We start from the raw sequence: 18,212 nt of genomic DNA, 5'->3' as shown, positions 1-18,212 counted from the left end.
CCCCAGCTGGGGAGCGGAGCCGGGGTTTCTCCAAGCGCGCGCGTTGCTGGGGGCCGCTCCCCAGCTGGGAAGCGGCCCCAGCAACGCGCGCGCGCTTGGGGAAACCCCAGATCCGCTCCCCAGCTGGGGAGCGGCCCCAGCAACGCGCGCGCGCTTGGGGAAACCCCAGATCCGCTCCCCAGCTGGGGAGCGGCCCCAGCAATGCGCGCGCGCTTGGAGAAACCCCGGGGTGGGCGGAGCGAAGGGCGGGCGGCGGTGGAAGTAAAAACACCATCTGCACATGCGCAGATGGTGTTTTTACTTCCGCACCGCTACTTCGCGAAAAATCGATCATCGCTTGGGGTCCTGGAACGGAACCCTCGCGATGATCGAGGGTTCACTGTATATTAAGGAAGCACTAAGATGGGTTACATTTTCCTAAGTGTAGACAGTGAGCTCTGAACTGTAGTAATCTTTGTTTGTTCAGTTATTGTCCAGTGTTTTATTTATTTTGTAATTATGGTTTGCTAAGGTCTGGACATTTCTCACCAAACAGAGTTTGTCCAAAGTTAATCTAAACTTCCTATTTTACTGGAGTACATTTTGCATTATCTACTTAGGAAACATTCCCATTTATATTATAAACTTTGAACTGAAACTTTCCACAGCTCTATCACATTGCATACAATCAGTCAGACTAGAAACTTCCAATCACCCTCTGTAATGATCTATTTCCATAATGCTTTCCATCTCAAAGGTCATTATAGAATTCTGCTTGTTCAGAATTATTTCTTAAACAAAACAATTATATATGGAATGGAAGAAATTACAGTAACTTGTAGATTTACAGGAATATTTAAAGATACTGTACATTGCTTTCTCAAGCATAGCAATTCAGATAAGCTGCATATTTCTTCATTGAAAGTTCTACTTCTTCCTGGTGATCAAAAATTGCCCATGTACTAAAATATAAAACTATCCTAAGAAAATAACATTGTATTCACCTCTAGGCTCTTTCAGCCTTTATTTGGTAACTGTCAGTTGACCAACGCAACTCAGTGGACCTCATATACTTGGACTTCAGTAAGGCTTTCGATAAAGTCGACCACAATCTCCTAATCCACAAACTAGAAAAAAATGGAGTAGACTACTACACATGTAGATGGATAAACAGTTGGCTGACCAACCGCACCCAACGAGTTGTCCTCAACGGCACCAAATCCACATGGAAAAAAGTAGACAGTGGAGTACCACAGGGCTCTGTCCTGGGTCCTGTACTCTTTAACATCTTCATCAACGACCTGGACGAGGGAATAAAAGGGGAACTAATAAAATTTGCAGATGACACCAAGCTGGCGGGGGTAGCCAACACCCTTGAGGACAGGCTCAGAGTACAAGAAGACCTAGAGAGACTATCACAGTGGGCCCATACCAACAAAATGAGGTTCAACACCAACAAATGCAGAGTCCTCCACCTCAGCAAAAAGAACCCTAGACATACATACAGCCTGGGAGATACCCCACTCAGCAGTAGTGACTGCGAAAGAGATCTTGGAGTCTTGGTGGACAATCAACTAAACATGAGTCAGCAATGTGCAGCAGCAGCCAAAAAAGCCAACTCAATCCTAAGCTGCATCAACAGAGGAATACGCTCCAAGACCAGGGAAGTACTAATACCACTCTACTATGCCCTGGTCAGACCCCACCTGGAGTACTGCATCCAATTTTGGTCACCTCACTACAAAAAAGACATCGAAACTCTGGAGAAGGTGCAAAAAAGAGCAACCAAAATGATTAGGGGACTTGAAACCAAGACTTACGAAGAGAGATTGAGAGAACTGGGCATGGACAGCCTAGAAAAAAGAAGGTCTAGAGGGGACATGATAGCAGTTTACAGATACTTGAGGGGTTGCCACGGTGAGGAGGGAGTCTCTTTATTCCCCAGGGCACCAGAGGGCCGGACGAGGAACAATGGTTGGAAGCTGACCAAGGAGAGATTCAACCTGGAAATAAGGAAGAACTTCCTGACGGTCAGACCGATCAACCAATGGAACTGCCTGCCAGGGGAGGTGGTGAACTCCCCAACTCTGGACAGCTTCAAGAGGAGATTGGACTTCCATTTGGCTGGGGTGCTGTAGGGTTTCCTGCTCAGGCAGGGGGTTGGACTCGATGACCTAATGGTCCCTTTCAACTCTATTAATAAAAAAAAATAAAATAAACTGGACTGGAACAGAAATAGGTTCTACTTACTTTCCCCAATGGTTAGCATTGCAACGGAAGTGCACGTTTTTCGCATCTGTAGTTGCAATGCTCAGTACTTTTTTAAAAAAACCTTCCATGTTACAAAAAGTCAAGGAGCACAGAAAACAGCTGCGAAGCAGCAATTCAATATGCTGCCCCTGATCACCTGGGCTTCGGAAGCAGAGATAAAGGTGCAGTATAACCAAAGGGAGGGTGGACCCACTTTCATGGATAAGGAGAACAAGTTCGCTTTCGGCTTGGAGTCAGAGGTACTGGTTCTAAAGAACCGGTCCAAACCAGCAGCAATCCACCACTGGAATGGAACCAATTAGATAAACCAATAGGAAAATCCAAGGATAATTAATATTTATTGAAAGAAGTAGAAAGACAATACCCCTAGAATTTACTATTCAGCAGCGCAAAAATGGGTGCTTCGTTGGCAACGGAAGTCCGGAGGTGGGGTTTCCCAGCAAGGGGAGCCTCAGCGAAATTGCAGCATTGCAAAAACACAGAAGTCCTCGAAACCCCACCTCCGGACTTCCGTGTTTTTGTGATGCGATTTCGCTGAGGCTGCCCTTGCTGGGAAACCCCACCTCTGGACTTCCGCTGTCAGCAGCATCACAAAAACATGGAAGTCCGAAGGTGGGGTTTCCCATGGAAGGGAGCCTCAGGGAAATCCCAGCAGTGCAAAAACGGGCACTTTGCTGGCAACAGAAGTCCGGAGGCAGGGCATCCCAGTGGCGGCGGCTTGGATTTGCAAGATGAAAAAAGTTTGGAAGAAGAGGCAAAAAAATCTTAAACCCCGGATTTGTATCTTGAAAAGTTTGTATGCCGAGGGGTTTGTAAGACGAGGTATCAATGTACATTTAATTCTTATCTCCACTCTAAATGATAGAGAACGTGCTCCTTGTCTTTATTGGGATTTATTTGTTCCTTTTTGTCCTTTCTTTTTACAGCAATAAGGTTTATTTTGATCTAGTTGCTCACTGACTGTAGAATTAGCTCTCAACAGGTGGTGCGCCAAATTCAGATTTCATTATAACTCTTGCTTTTGTTTGGTTAACCTTTTCAAAAATGAAACTCCTTTTTCCTAAGCATGCTAGCTTTCTCAGTGTTTCTAACTTTCAATTTTCTAACTTTCTGTTTCCAATAGTACAGGTTCTTAAAAATACTTTCCACCAAAAATATTAGATATAAAAGTTAAGATGACAGTATTTTACCGAGCACTATAATTATTGAGCTGAGCAATGATAAAGGTAAAGACTCAGATCTCCAGATGGCCCTTTACCTTATTAAAGCTCACAAACACATTTCATTGTTGATATATTACAGTAAATCTATGAGTTCTAGAAACATAACTGGCACTAAAGCAGATTTGAAGGCAGATTGAACTTGGCTGAGAATTCCAAGTTATATTGGAGACAGTATAAAATATTAGATATAGAATAAAGATTAAATCCATTTTTCCAAACAATTCCAACATCATTCAAAGTATTCTTGCTTGTGCTACTGCCATGCAAATCCAGCATCGTGAAATGACTCCAGTTTTCATAATTTTCCATAAACTTATATTACATAGTGTAATTGTATAATTGTAATTGAAAACTTTAAAGTTGAAAATCTGATTTTATATTATTTGCCTGGGGTCAAATAAAACATAAGTAAAATCCTGAAATTTTGCAATTTACAAAATAAAATGAAAATTGTTATGATGTGTGTCATTTCATTTACATTATACAAATTTTTTAAAGAGAAATGAGGAAAATCTTTAATATTTTTATCTTAAATAAAAATAATAAAATTGCAGTATATTTTTTCAGTTAATATCAAAGAAGCATAAAAATAATAACTGCTAAATATTGTAGTTATAATGTTTTTAGAATACCTGCTTAATATTCTAGTTATAATTTTGTGCATACCAATAACTCTCTTTTTCCATACCTTCTTGCCACCAAATTTTATTGCACTTGAATATAGTGCTGTCTAGTTGACCTACTTTCCAGATATACATCAATATTTCACATAGGATACCTGAATTGTAGAGGGTGATGTTAAGTCCTTTTTCAGATCAGGAATAAGTAAATTTTAGTGGCTATTGACTGAATGGTTATGAGAACAAATAAAGAAAGAGAGAGGGGGATGGGATTCTTTATTGATCAAGTGGACACAAATCATTTGTCTTCTTGGTGCATATGCTCTCAGTGTACATAAAAGAAAAGATACATTCATCAAGAATCATAAGGTACAAAACTTAATGATAATCATAGGGTACAAGTAAACAATCAAATCATATTAGGCAACAGTCAATATAAATCGTAAGGATACAAGCAACAAAATTACAATCAAACAGTCATTAGTGGGAGGGGTGATGGGAATGATGAGAAGATTAACATTAGTGCAGACTTTGTAAATAGTTTGACAGTGTTGAGGGAATTATTTGTTTAACAGAGTGATAGCGTTAGGAAAAAAACTGCTCTTGTGTCTAACTGTTCTGGTATGCAGTGCTCTATAGCATCATATTGAGGGTAGGAGTTGAAACAGTTTATGTCCAAAATGTGAGGGGTCTGTAAATCTTTTCACAGCCCTCTTTTTGACTCGTGCAATATGCAGGTCCTCATTGGAAACCATATTGGTAGCAATTGTTTTTTTCTGCAGTTCTAATTATCCTCTGAAGTCTGTGTCTGTCCTGTTGGGCTGCAGAACCAAACCAGACAGTTACAGAGGTGCAGATGACAGACTCAGTGATTCCTCTGTAGAACTGTATAAGCAACTCCTTGGGCAGTTTGAGTTCCTGAGTTGGCTCAGAAAGAAAATTCTTTGTTGTGCTTTTTTGATAGCTTTTTTGACATTAGGTTTTTTGACATTTTAGATCTTGAGATATTGTGGAACCTAGAAATTTCAAGGTCTCTACTATTGATATTGTGTTGTCTAATATTGTAAAAGGTGGTACTATGGGATGGTTTCTCTTAAAGTCTACCACCATTTCTATGGTTTTGAGTGTGTTCGTCATTGTATTACAATACATGGGGCTGTATTGTAAGGAGTAGGACTAAGTTTTCTCCCCTAGTTTTGTGCTATAATTGTTACCTTTCCAGCTTCAAAGTTTGAAATAAAACGTTATTAGATTTGTTTTTTAAGACAATTTAGTGACTTTTTGCAGTTCTGCATGAACCCTTTATATCTAATTTTTATGTAGGATTTTCCTTTTTATACAATATTACCTTTTAGGAGAATCAAATAATAGTTGAGTAGTCAAATGTATATCAGGAAACAATCAAGTTCAAAGAGCAGGAAGAATTCCAGAGCCCAGTCCTGAACTATAGATACTCTTTTCTATTGGCATAAAACAATATGTCAAAAATAAATAAATTCATGCATATATAAATCTAAAATAGACCAATTATTCTTAAGACCCATCTATACCGCCAGGCATGGAGGATTTGAGACACCTTTCCCCCAGGCTTATTATAATTTATGTTTGGTATGTATGTGCTGTTTGGTTTTTTAAATTGATAGGGTTTTTAGTTTTTTTTTCTTAATAGATTTGTGCCTGTACAATATTGTTTTATCGCTTGTTGTGAGCCGCCCCGAGTCTTCGGAGAGGGGCGGCATACAAATCTAATAAATTATTATTATTATTATTATTATTATTATTATTATTATTATTCACGTTCTGAAACTGCATTTTATTGAGCAATCAATAAAATCTTTGTTGCAATGTTTTTTTATAAAAAATCTATGTAACTTAATCTAAAATTTAATAAATAGAAATGAAGATATGATTTTCAGTATCTAGCTAGCTAGTCAAAGCTATATTTTGTGAGGAGAATATTATAATACCAGAGATAAGTCTTCCACTCATCACTTAAAATGGTCTACAAAGTTGGCATATTCATATTAAACTAATGGAGATATCATATATAAATCCATGCATATATAAATCTAAACACCATTATGCAGTTAGACTTCAATAACATCTACAATCTTCCATTCAGAACACGCTTCAGTGAGTTGGACTACTGAATTCCTATCAGATGGCCAACATTGCTTCAGATATTGGGAATTGTTGATCGAGAAATGTTAGACTGACTACCATTTAGAATTGAAGCTTCAATGACTTTCTTAAGCCTTTAATATTTGGGAATGTGTTATGATCATCTACAATGATTCATTTAGTGACCGTTTAAAGTTACTACAGCACTGAAAACAATGACATGTGACTCTTTTTCACACTTAGTACTCAACAATAACTATCCAGCCCTGTCACATTAAATTTGCCTCCTTACGGGATATGTTCCTTACTTGGAAAAAACAACTTTACTCTCTGTCCTCTTGGACTATAGGTATCATTTCAAGCAAGTTCTTGTGCCCTTATGTTCAGGTAAATGAAAGATGGAGACACATTAGGTTATAACATATTTATTACTTAGATTCCTTCTTCCTTTTCTTCAGTTATCTTTGTTTTGGTGAAGATAGGTCTCAAATAATTTTAAGTTAGCCAAAAACAAATTTGGAATATTTTGTTCTGAAGCCTAAAGAAATTTTGTACAATGAAAATAATGAACAATTCTGTCTGTGAATTTCATTATTTGTTTAGCTTAACACTAATAAGAATCCCATAAAAGCTTATATGTTTATTTTTATACAAGGTAAACTTATGATCCCAATTGGGTGAAATTGAAAAATTTCCCCTACCAGTTCTGTGGATGTGGCTTGGTGGGCATGGCAAGGGAAGGATACTGCAAAATCTCCATTCCCATCTCTCTACAGGGGAAGGATACTGCAAAATCCCCATTCCGTTCCCACTCTTGGGGGAAGGATATTGCAAAATCCCCATTCCCACCTGACTATGGTGGTATTTGCTGGTTCTCTGAACTACTCAAAAATTTCCACAACCTGTCAGAACCTGATTAACTTCACCCCTGATCACAATGCACTAGTAAGAATATAGAGGGAGAAAGGATGATTAATGTAACTGTTAGTCTTTAAAGTACCACAAATTCTTTGTCACCTTTCTGCTAACCCCCACCCCCACAGCTGTATCTTATTTTAAAACTAGTGTTGGCTGGTCCTGTTATTTTTCCCCCAAAATATGCCATCATTGTTAATTTTATAATTCTATTTTAAAATAGTTACCATTTAAATCCTGCAATTAGTACATTGTAAGCAAAATTGACTAGATTGATCAGCATTGCCATTGATTTTGCATGGCTGTTCATACAGCTTTTATTCAGATAGAGGTTAAAAATTATTGTACAAGAACAGTTGAAGTGATTAGAAATTAATATTCTTTTAAAGTCATTTATATGCTAAATTGTTTAACATTTCAAAGGACTTTTTCTTCTTCTTTGGCTTCAAGCAATCATGAGCTGTGCAAGGCAAAGCTGCATAAAACATTCTTTTTATCTTGCTTTTTATTGTACCTCTCAGCAGATAAATCTACTAAGTTTCATATATTTTGCACTTATTAGCAGGTATTTAACTCCCCAGATAAAGTCTGCTGAACATGTCACAGTGTGAAAACACATTTTCACTGGCGTAATGAACAGATTAACTGCTTGCTACATGGCATAGTTAGTAACTTGGAATAGTCAAAAGTAATTTTAAAAGAAAGAAAACCCTAGCAGCATGTATTGGGGGGCTGGATTTGAAATACGTTATAAATATATTATTTTTTCATTTTTTATTTTATAAAACTTAAAGGCTGATTGGAATCATACCAGTCTTATGCAGAATGATATAGTTACTCCATGAATCCCTACAGTAATCTTTTATTTTCCAACTCATGGAAAATACGTACCAGTTATCATCTTTATTTTATTCCGGGTTTCTTGTCTTTCTTGTCTTGGCTATGATCCAAGATGGCGCTGACAAAGGCTGCTTGGTGAAATGCTCTCAAATGGTTTCTTTATCTTCTACTATTCCCTGCAATTCTCAATGGACTTCATATTCCAGAGACCATCTGCTAAGAATTAACAAACATTTCTTTAAAAAGCAGTTCTCTGCTCATCTCACCTCCACCTGTGTTTACAAACACGGAGGAGATTTTTAATACAGGAAGAAACCATTTCCCAGCAACTATGGATCACCAAAAACAAATGCAGATGGCAGAAATGAAGAGGTAAATGAGTGGAAATTTTAAATAGACTAAGGAATAAGGGAATTATAAAAAAAAACCAGCTCCTTTCAATCTTTCTTACTAATTTACGTTCACTTGCCAACAAGATGGATGAAATGTTTCTTTTAAACAGATGCAATTCTGAATTTCACCACGCATCTCCCCTATGTTTTACTGAAACCTGGCTAAATGAGGAAATTGAAAATAATAGCATGCACATACCTGGGTTTCAGAAACTTCAAGCAGACAAGATTGCAGAATTATCAGAGGGGGGAAGGAAGGAGGCTTATGTATATATATCAACAACAGCAGTTCTCAGGACATAACATAATACAAAAATTCTGTGATGAAAACTTGGAGTCCTTACTTATTAACTGCAAACCATTTTTATTCTCCTCAAGAGATTAATTTGTTCCTAATTGTGGTTTACCTACATCCACAAGCATCAGTAAAAGAGGCATTAAGAACCCTAGCTGATTAGATTATGGAGATTGAAACCAAATAACCTGATTCACTGGTCATTATTTTGGGAGATTTAAACAAGGCAAACTGAAGGGAAGAGCTACCAAAATACTTTCAGCATGTCTGTTGTCCTACCAGAGGCAAGAATATCTAGACCACTTCTACACAAACTAAAAGATGCTTATTGCTCCTTACCACAAGCAGTTATGGGCCACTGATCATTGTGTGATTCACCTTGTACCTGCTTACAGACCAGGATTTAAAGCCACAAAACCAACAATTAAATCAGTGAGGACTTGGACTGAAGAGGCAAAGTTCAAGATACAGGCTTGCTTTGACTCCACAGATTGGAATGTTTTTGAAGAAAAAGAAACTACTTTGAAATGCTAAAGAATCAGTTCTCAACAAATGAATCAGCAAACATGGAAAACTCAAAAACATCACCGGTTACAGTAAATCATCTCCCAAGCTGAAGGAAATCAGCATCTGGCAGATGACCTGAACGTGTTCTATTGCAGTTTAGACCCCCTGCAATTTTCATACCAAGCAAATAGATTGACAGATGATATGTTAATACGGCTCTGCACTACATCCTACAACACCTCGAATCTCCAAAGACCTACACTAGCATCCTCTTTGTAGACTTTAGTTCAGCATTCAACACCATCATACTGGACATTCTTTTAACTAAACTAAATCAGCTAGCAGTACCTGAACACATTTGTAAGTGGATCACAAGCTTCCTAACAGACAGGAAGTAGCAGGTGAAGCTAGACAAAATTACATTAGATACCTGTACAATTAGCATTCCCCACCCACACCCACCCCTGGGTTGTGTACTCTCACCACTTCTCTTTATATACCAATGACTGCATCTCAAATAATCCATCTTCATTCATTCATTCATTCATTCATTCATTCATTCATTCATTCATTCAACTTCTATGCTGCCCAATCCCATGGGACATACAACAATATAAAACACAATATAATACAATAATAGAAGTATATTAATACTAAGCACATTAAAATTTAAAAAACCCTGAAGTTTGCAGAGGATACAACAGTTTTTGGTCTCATTCGAGACAATGATGAAATCACTACTTTGAACAACTAGTCTTGTGGTGCAACCTGAACAATCTGGAACTGAACACACTTAAAACAGAAATGGTAGTAGACTTTAGGAGAAACTCTCTCATCCTATACCATCTCTTACAATACTAGACATACAGTATCAACAGTAGAGACCTTCAAATTTCTAGGTTCTATCATATCTCAAGACCTGAAATGGTCACTTAAGATCAAAAACGTCATCAAAGAATTTTCTTTCTGCACCAACTCAGGAAGCTCAACCTGCCCAAGGAGCTGCTGATGAATATTTTCTTTTATGTACACTGAGAGCATATGCACCAAAGACAAATTCCTTGTGTGTCAAATCAAATCTATTCTATTCTATTTCTGTATAGCCATTGACATGTTATTTAAAGGAAAGTGTATTTAGTATAATAATTATACTATAGATGTTAAATCAATTTTTAATTGCTTGCACCTATTGTACATTAAGAGCCACTATTTGACATTGTTATGATAATAATTGCGAAAGGACAAGATGTCATTATTAAAAAGAACGCAGTGCAATTTGGATTATCATGGATTTTCTTAATATGTTGATTGTGTTTAGGAATATTCAATTAATACAAATGTAAAATGTAGTGGGTTTTTTATTTTGCATAATAATATAATTAGATCTTTAGCAAAAGTCTTCCTTAAGTATATATATACATATAACTTCAAATTTGAGAAGTGTGATTAGATTATGTTTTTGTTGGCTCTTAATACTAACTGCAAATAATTAAATGGGTATATACAGACTATGTATTTAAATATTTTTGGTAATTCTGTGAATATACTATCTCTAAAGCCACAAAGAAATTATCTTCAATATTATAAATGTCAAAAAACATTGCTATCCGGAGAAGAGATCTGGGCCAATAAATATCAACATCTCTATAGTTTCTTATTGCTAAAAATTCACAGATCCATGATAGTGCATATTAAAGCATAATGCTTTTAATGAACCACAATTTGTGCTAGCTATTTAATGATAGCTGAATTATCCAATCAAGGATCAGATACTTTATCAATCTGTACTCATACACTTCAATAATAGAGTTGACAGCCGACCCGAGTCTACGGAGAGGGGTGACATACAAATCTAATTAATTATTATTATTATTATTATTATTATTATTATTATTATTATTATTTAGCAATTCAAAGGTACAAATTTCAGATACACACACGTTTGAAAATTCAAAACAATGTTCTTTATCACAAAATTCAAAATAAACTAAGCACTCTTTGTATTGCAAAGAGCACTCGTCTCAAAACAACCTGGTAGTTTGTACAAGTCCCTTATCAATTTGTAAGTACTTAGCTTGCAGCTGTGAAGAAAGTCACAGCCCTTCTTCTTCCATGAAGTGAAACACACTTTGCCCTGCTTTGGTTTCAAAGTGGTGAAAAGTCAGCAAACAAAGGCCGGAGTCAGCAAGACATTCATGAAACACAACGATCAGATAATTCTCCACAACGGCCAAACCCACACACTGCTATTTATAGCAGCAGCACTAATTACAGCAGTCCCACCCAACCTCAGGTGTCCTCATTTTCTCTTGTAATAATCCTGTTGCTTCCTATGCATCACTCTACGCATGCGTGGATGTGTCATTAATTCTTGTTCAGAATCCAGAGATGATACAGATGATTGATCTACTCCTGGGCTGTCTGCCAAACTCTCCTCCTCCCTGTCACTCAGGCCTCCTTGGTCAGAGAAGACTTTGTCGGCAGATTCCACTGGGAGCAAAACAGACCTGCAGCATGTGGATGCCCCCCCCCATCCACCTGCACATTCCTTGGGGCAGGAGCTGGGCCAGAGCTAACCACAACATAAACATGCTTTTATTAGTCAGGCAGTTTAGAGTTCAGAGAAATGTCCCTATATTTAATGACAGAGAGGCTGTAATTTTCTACTTGAATTTGCTTTAAAATATATGTTTTAGCATAACATACATAGGATGGCATTAAATCAGAATGAACAGAGTAATAGATTCTGTCTATGTCTAAAAGCCTTTAAAGGCACCTTAAAGGACTTTTTTTTCCTAAAAAGAATCCCAAACAAACATTATTGTGTAACCATCAGAAACCTGTTTATCTTCCATAATTTATTAATAGTTTTACTCTGAATGGGGAACATAATGAATTAGGGATTAGCTTGATTCAACTTTGCTTAAAGCTTTACTTTTTCCATTGCAGTGCTTGTCCTGCTGATTGTTACAATGAGGCGACGGAAAAAAGAGCCTCTTGTTTTAGACGAAGAGAGAGATATCAGAGAAAATATAGTCCGATATGATGACGAAGGAGGTGGCGAGGAGGACACCGAGGCATTTGATATGGCTGCCTTGAGGAACCTCAACGTCATTCGTGATACCAAGATCAGGAGGGATGTGACTCCAGAGATCCAGTTCTTGAGCAGACCATCTTTTAAAAGCATCCCCGATAATGTTATTTTTCGGGAATTTATTTGGGAAAGGCTAAAAGAAGCTGATGTGGATCCGTGCGCTCCACCCTATGATTCTCTGCAGACATATGCATTTGAAGGAAATGGTTCAGTGGCTGAGTCACTCAGCTCTTTAGATTCGGTCAGTTCAAACTCTGATCAGAATTATGATTACCTCAGTGACTGGGGGCCTCGTTTCAAACGGCTTGCAGATATGTATGGAACTGGACCAGAAAATTTGTATTCATAGCCTTTGAACTTTTTTATGACAATGCACTGAAGGAAAAAGGAAAGAGAAACTCAGTATCTGGACTAAAAAAAATCTGTAAATATTTCTCCATCTTTTTTTAAACTTGTTTTTTTTTCCCCTTTCCTTTCCTTTTTCTTTGACTCGGTGAAGCTTATCTTCATTAGAAAATTGGCCAAGGAACTGCACTGAACAACAAATTGTGAACATCAAATGGCATTTTTGGTAAAATTAAGGTGTTTGGCCATATACAAATAGATAGCAACCCTCATATCTCATATACCTGCAGAGGCAATTAACCTCGAAGAGTAAGTACTGCACTGTGACCTCAAATGAGCCAATGATACCCTGTAGATGCCTTCTGAATTTTGCTGGGCTGAGACTTCAGAGTCTCTGCTTAGTAGAAGAAAAGGGAAAAAAGTTCATTTATCATTTAAAATAGTATTACAATATATTGTATACTACTAATGCAAGGTTTCATCTTTCATTTGCAGTGTTGCATGCAGGTTGCTGGCTCAAAACAATACAACACAGTGACTTCTATTTGTTTGAAAGGCTACTAAGTCCAAAAAAAAAATCTGTAAATGTCTGGGTGATTCTGAAAATAGACTACAATGAAAATCTGCAAAATATGCCATTGCCTTACTACAATTGTTTGCAGGAAATGTCAGTTGAAAAGATGGAAAGTGATTCTCACAGTTTTGTGATACCTATGTAGGTATGGGGGGGGATTGCTGTCTATATATTGATTATTATTAATATTAATATTATGTCTTCTGATTCATACAGGAGATTTTTTTTTCATTTTTTAAAAAATAAAATGTTGACATGTAGAGAGGTATGTTCATTTTGGAGTTCTGATCTCCATTTACATTCAGGTTTGTTATATGCATTGTGGTGTTAGAGGCTTGGAACATGCTGTTTTTTCCTCCAGTCTTAGCTACATGAAGGAAATGAAGCATGGAAGTAGAAAAATTATAGTAAAGCAATTGAGCTCACCATTCATCTCTCCAAGAGGAACACTGCTACAAGGACACATGGCTGTCATTGTTCTTCTGAGCCATTACTATTGTCTAAGGTTTTTGAATAAAATGTTTGTACTTTGAATTTTCAAAGGAGACTACAGATGCAGCCAGGAGTATCTCTAATGGAAATTGTAGTTTTTCAAGGTCATCTGTTTTATGTGTTTCAGCAATTTAAACAAACCTGCTCCTTCTATCAAATTCCCTACCTCTTTGCTGCTTTGGAATCACAGAAAAGTACTCTTTTACATTTCTTTCATATGTTAAGCAGCATGATATGATTAGCACCAATTCTGTCTTCAGATCATCACAACCCACATAAGCATTTTCCTCCAGGGAGGTCACTTCATAACACATCATTTCTATACTGGTTCAGGTGTGCCAAACTTGAAGAATGACTACTGAAATTTATTAATATATATATATAAATTGGTGGAAAGGGGGGAGGTTAAGGTAGGATTTCTTAGGATATGACAAATTTTATGGTTCAGGCAATATTTATGTTTTAGCTGTTATTAGAAAATAAGACAAGGATTGAAATAGAATAGCTCTTTATTTTAATACTTTATTTTCTTCTCTCTTTCTCTCTTCTTCCCTTCCTCTCTTTTCTTGAACGAGGACCACAAAAATATTAATTACAGCTATAGCTCTTGTAGCAAGAACTCTAGAACTCTCCCTAGAATGGAGAGATTGGGAGCATGTTTTTATATGAGCATTTCTGAATCAAGAAGCAAATGGCTTTTTGGGGGGGAGTAGATTTATTTTCTCTCCCCAAAAAAGGAAGAGGAGGAGGAGGAGGAGGAGGAAGAAGAAGAAGAAGAAGAAAAAGAAGAAGAAGAAGAAGAAGAAGTAGTAGTAGTAGTAGTAGTAGTAGCAGCAGCAGCAGCAGCAGCAGTAGTAGTAGTAGTAGTAAATGGCTAGAATCTTACCTGAATTTAATTTATACAGACACATGAACTGATCAAGCCTATTGTTATAGGCTGCTAAAGAAATGGAAAATAAAATCAGGGAGCGGTTGCTGAAATTCTGAATGTGTTCTGAAGCACTTTAAAGATGAATAATAGGGATTCAGATGTTATTCCAATGATTCAGAGCACATGAAAATATGACTCTTTAAAGCAGCCATGTGTTTTCTCCAACTGTGTGATAGCATATATGACTATGGCTTGATACCATGTTTATACAAAGGGATAGTATCAAGATCACATGAAGTGTTAGTACTGATTTATACTACATTGTTAAAATTACACTTAGAGTACTGTGTCCAGTTTTGGTCACCATGATACAAAAAAACATTATGGAAGCCTAGAAAGAGTACAGAGAAGAGCAGCAAAGATGTTCAGGGGACCAGAGACTAAACCATATGATGAATGATTGCAGAAACTGGGAATGTCTAATCTAATGAAGAGCAGGACTATGGTGACATTATGGCAGTCTTCCAATATTTGAAGGGCTGTCTCAGAGGAGAGGAGTAAACCTATTATCCAAAGCACCTGAGAACAAGACAGGAGGTAACAGATGAAAGCTTAGCAAAAAGAGATCCAACTAGAATTAAGAAGAAATTTCCTGTCAATGAGCAATTAGTGGAACTGCTTCCTCAAGAAATTGTGGGTGATTTATCATTGAAGATTTTTAAAGAAGAAATTGGACAGCCATTTTTCTGGAATGGTATAAGTCTCCTGCTTGAGCAGGTGGTTTTGTAGAAGATGTCTACAAATTCTGAAAACTATTTTGAAATCTGATCCAAAACAATATTGGGCCTTTAAAATGTAAGACATTTCTTATATTTATAATAAAAGCCATTAATATAGCTGGAGTATTACACAGGTTTATTCTCTAGTTACCAAACTGGAAAGAACATCTACAAAAATCTGGGCACTGTCAGAGACAAATGTGTGCCTTCACCTAGAAAGTTAAGTACCACTATAGAAAGGATCATCTGAGTTTTTTTAAAAATCTAGGTTAGAGAACGTACTTTTAAACAGAAATTGTTTCTTTTATACAATGATTATGATAGACGAATCTAGAATGCATCAATAACAGAAGGGAAATCACCTTAAGGTTTTATAATTCTTGCAGCTCAGCAGTGTCAATGAACTACATCCAAGTGGCCTTCAGCTTCATTAAGGAATAAAGTTTAATCATGTGGAAACACAATTATTTATCTTGGGTAACTTTTTTTGTAGACAATCATTGTTTCATGATTTAGTAGACGTGTTTGTGTGTAATTTTATAATTATACACACTCACACAATATATATATTGACAACTACAATATATATGAATGAATGTTTTGTAATGAACTCAAAAAGATCTTAACTTTTCATCACAAATGTAAGATTTCAATAAAAAAATAACTCAATAATTGAGCTGTAGGAGTTATGTAGCTGTTGTATGAGAAGATCTTGTAAAAGCATCACCTTGTTATTAGAAAAAAATACTCTAGTTCAAAACCAGGATCCAAAGAACTATGCAATTAACTAACATATTGACATATCCAAGATGAGATTTGCATGTGCTTCTCAAATGATAGTCTGTCATGTCATGTCATGTCATGTGGCAAACTCCTACTTAAACTCAGGGGGACCTTCAAAATTGATTTCTTAACTGACATTATTAAAAAAGAAAGAAGGAAAATCCCATTGAGCATAGTCAACGAGAGTGAGAATCTTTAGTTATGTCCTGTGTATTCTTACTTTATAATACATTGAAGTATTAATGTGTTTATATGTATAAATAAGTAAATAAATACTTTAACTTTAATAAAGTTAAAGTATTGATAAACTGGACTTATTTCAAAGGAAACATGCATCGAATTATACTTTCAAATCTGTGTTATTCTTGGTCAATATATTTGCATTTAGATTTTAACATCTCAATTCAGAGTAAACCACTATAATGTACAAATTTGCCTCTTATTCTTTTTTATATAAAGCTGTATGATATTATTTATATAAAATGTTGAGAGCATTATTGTTTTTGTTAGCCGATCTATACTACCTGAAGCATAAAAACCCTTCCATGTTACCATTGGTTATACCTCGCACAGACTCTTTAAAATTATTTGGGGGCATAGACCCTGAATGGATCATGTAACAAATAATTCTAGTTACAAACAGATACTCTGTTTTCCCCAAATTAAGACATCCTTTGATAATAAGCCCAATTGGACATAGCAATAAGGCCAAGGGCTTATTTCAGGGTTCAAAAAAATATAAGACAGGATCTTATTTTGGGGGAAACACCATATCATCTCAAGTATTCCAGATCATCCATTGAAATGAGAGAGAAATTGTTCGTAAGTGAAGGAACCATGTGTGATCACTTTGTGCACCTATAGCAATTGTTGAATTGTGGTGCTTGGCTACATCATGTGAAATCAGTTTTTAAATTGTTTTTATAGATCTGATGAGTGATTATCAATGCAATGTGCCATTTGCATTATCTTTCTTGGTTTGTTGTACATCTTGTGATTTTGCTATGCCATAAGGGACATCTACAATTCTTGTAGCAAAATCAATTTCTAACGTCCAAAATTATGCATTAGATATTAACATATTACTAGTGTATCAACAGATGAACTGTTAAATTGAACTATAAATAATATTTGTGGCTTCTGCTGATATTAATTAGACTAAAAACTATTTATGGTTTTGTATACGATCACTATGTTTAGATTTTGTCTGTCTCGTTTTTCAGGATTGTTTCTTCCACCAAATATCTACATTATTCTATATATTTTTTAAAAAGTGTGCAAGGTTTGCATTTATTTCACATTCAACTTTTACTAACATACAGTATATATAGCTGTACATCACATTCAGTTAACATTTGTACTTTGATACCCAACTTTTTAAAAAAAGAATGTACACATTTTAATGCAAGTTATTTTTGCTGACCTGCATTGTGAAGTTTGAACAAGTTCAGAATCTGAGAGCCAACTGTATTGGATTAATTCTCCTTAAAATCTGGGCCAAAGTTACAATTTCTAATGGTGATACCTGAAATATGTATTTATTTCATTTATTTATTTATTAGTTGGACTTGTATGCCGCCCCTCTCCAAAGACTCGGGGCGGCTCACAACAAGTAAAACAGTCACAACAATCCAATTAATTAAAATATTTAACGATTTAAGAAAACCCCATGTAATAGCAAACACACACACAAACATACCATATATAAATTTAACGTGCCCGGGGAGATGTTTAGTTTCCCCATGCCTGACGGCAAAGGTGGGTCTTAAGGAATTTTCGGAAGGCAGGAAGAGTAGGGGCAGTTCTAATCTCCGGGGGGAGTTGGTTCCAGAGAGCCGGTGCCGCCACAGAGAAGGCTCTTCCCCTGGGACCCGCCAACCGACATTGTTTAGTTGACGGGACCCAGAGAAGGCCCACTATGTGGGACCTAATGTAACATAATGCAAAAATTCTCCTCTACTCTGTAACATGTACTTTTTGCTAGCCATATCATTTTTTAAAATGTTATTTTACTTTGCTTCTATTCCATAGACAGGGGAAAATGTCATGTAATTCCATCACATTGTTGGAATCAGTGGCACTGATGTTTCACATTCCTCTCCCCCCCCCCA

General features: G+C 36.5%; 1 protein-coding gene across 2 annotated transcripts in view; it reads left to right on the top strand.

Moving 5' to 3' along the window:
- Positions 1-13,436, top strand: part of CDH7 (cadherin 7) — a 166,247-nt gene extending 152,811 nt beyond the window's left edge. For both annotated transcript variants that reach the window (XM_070747466.1, XM_070747465.1), the window contains one exon: positions 12,113-13,436. In XM_070747466.1, the coding sequence (XP_070603567.1) occupies positions 12,113-12,606 (494 nt within the window). In that variant the 3' untranslated portion in view covers positions 12,607-13,436. The remainder of the gene's footprint in view (positions 1-12,112) is intronic.
- Positions 13,437-18,212: the final 4,776 nt, after the last annotated feature.

Source organism: Erythrolamprus reginae, chromosome 3, assembly GCF_031021105.1.
Source record: "Erythrolamprus reginae isolate rEryReg1 chromosome 3, rEryReg1.hap1, whole genome shotgun sequence".
In the NCBI taxonomy this organism is placed as follows: Eukaryota; Metazoa; Chordata; class Lepidosauria; order Squamata; family Dipsadidae; genus Erythrolamprus; species Erythrolamprus reginae.
Note: the sequence above shows the minus strand (reverse complement) of the source record. Positions and strands in the feature narration are given on the sequence as shown.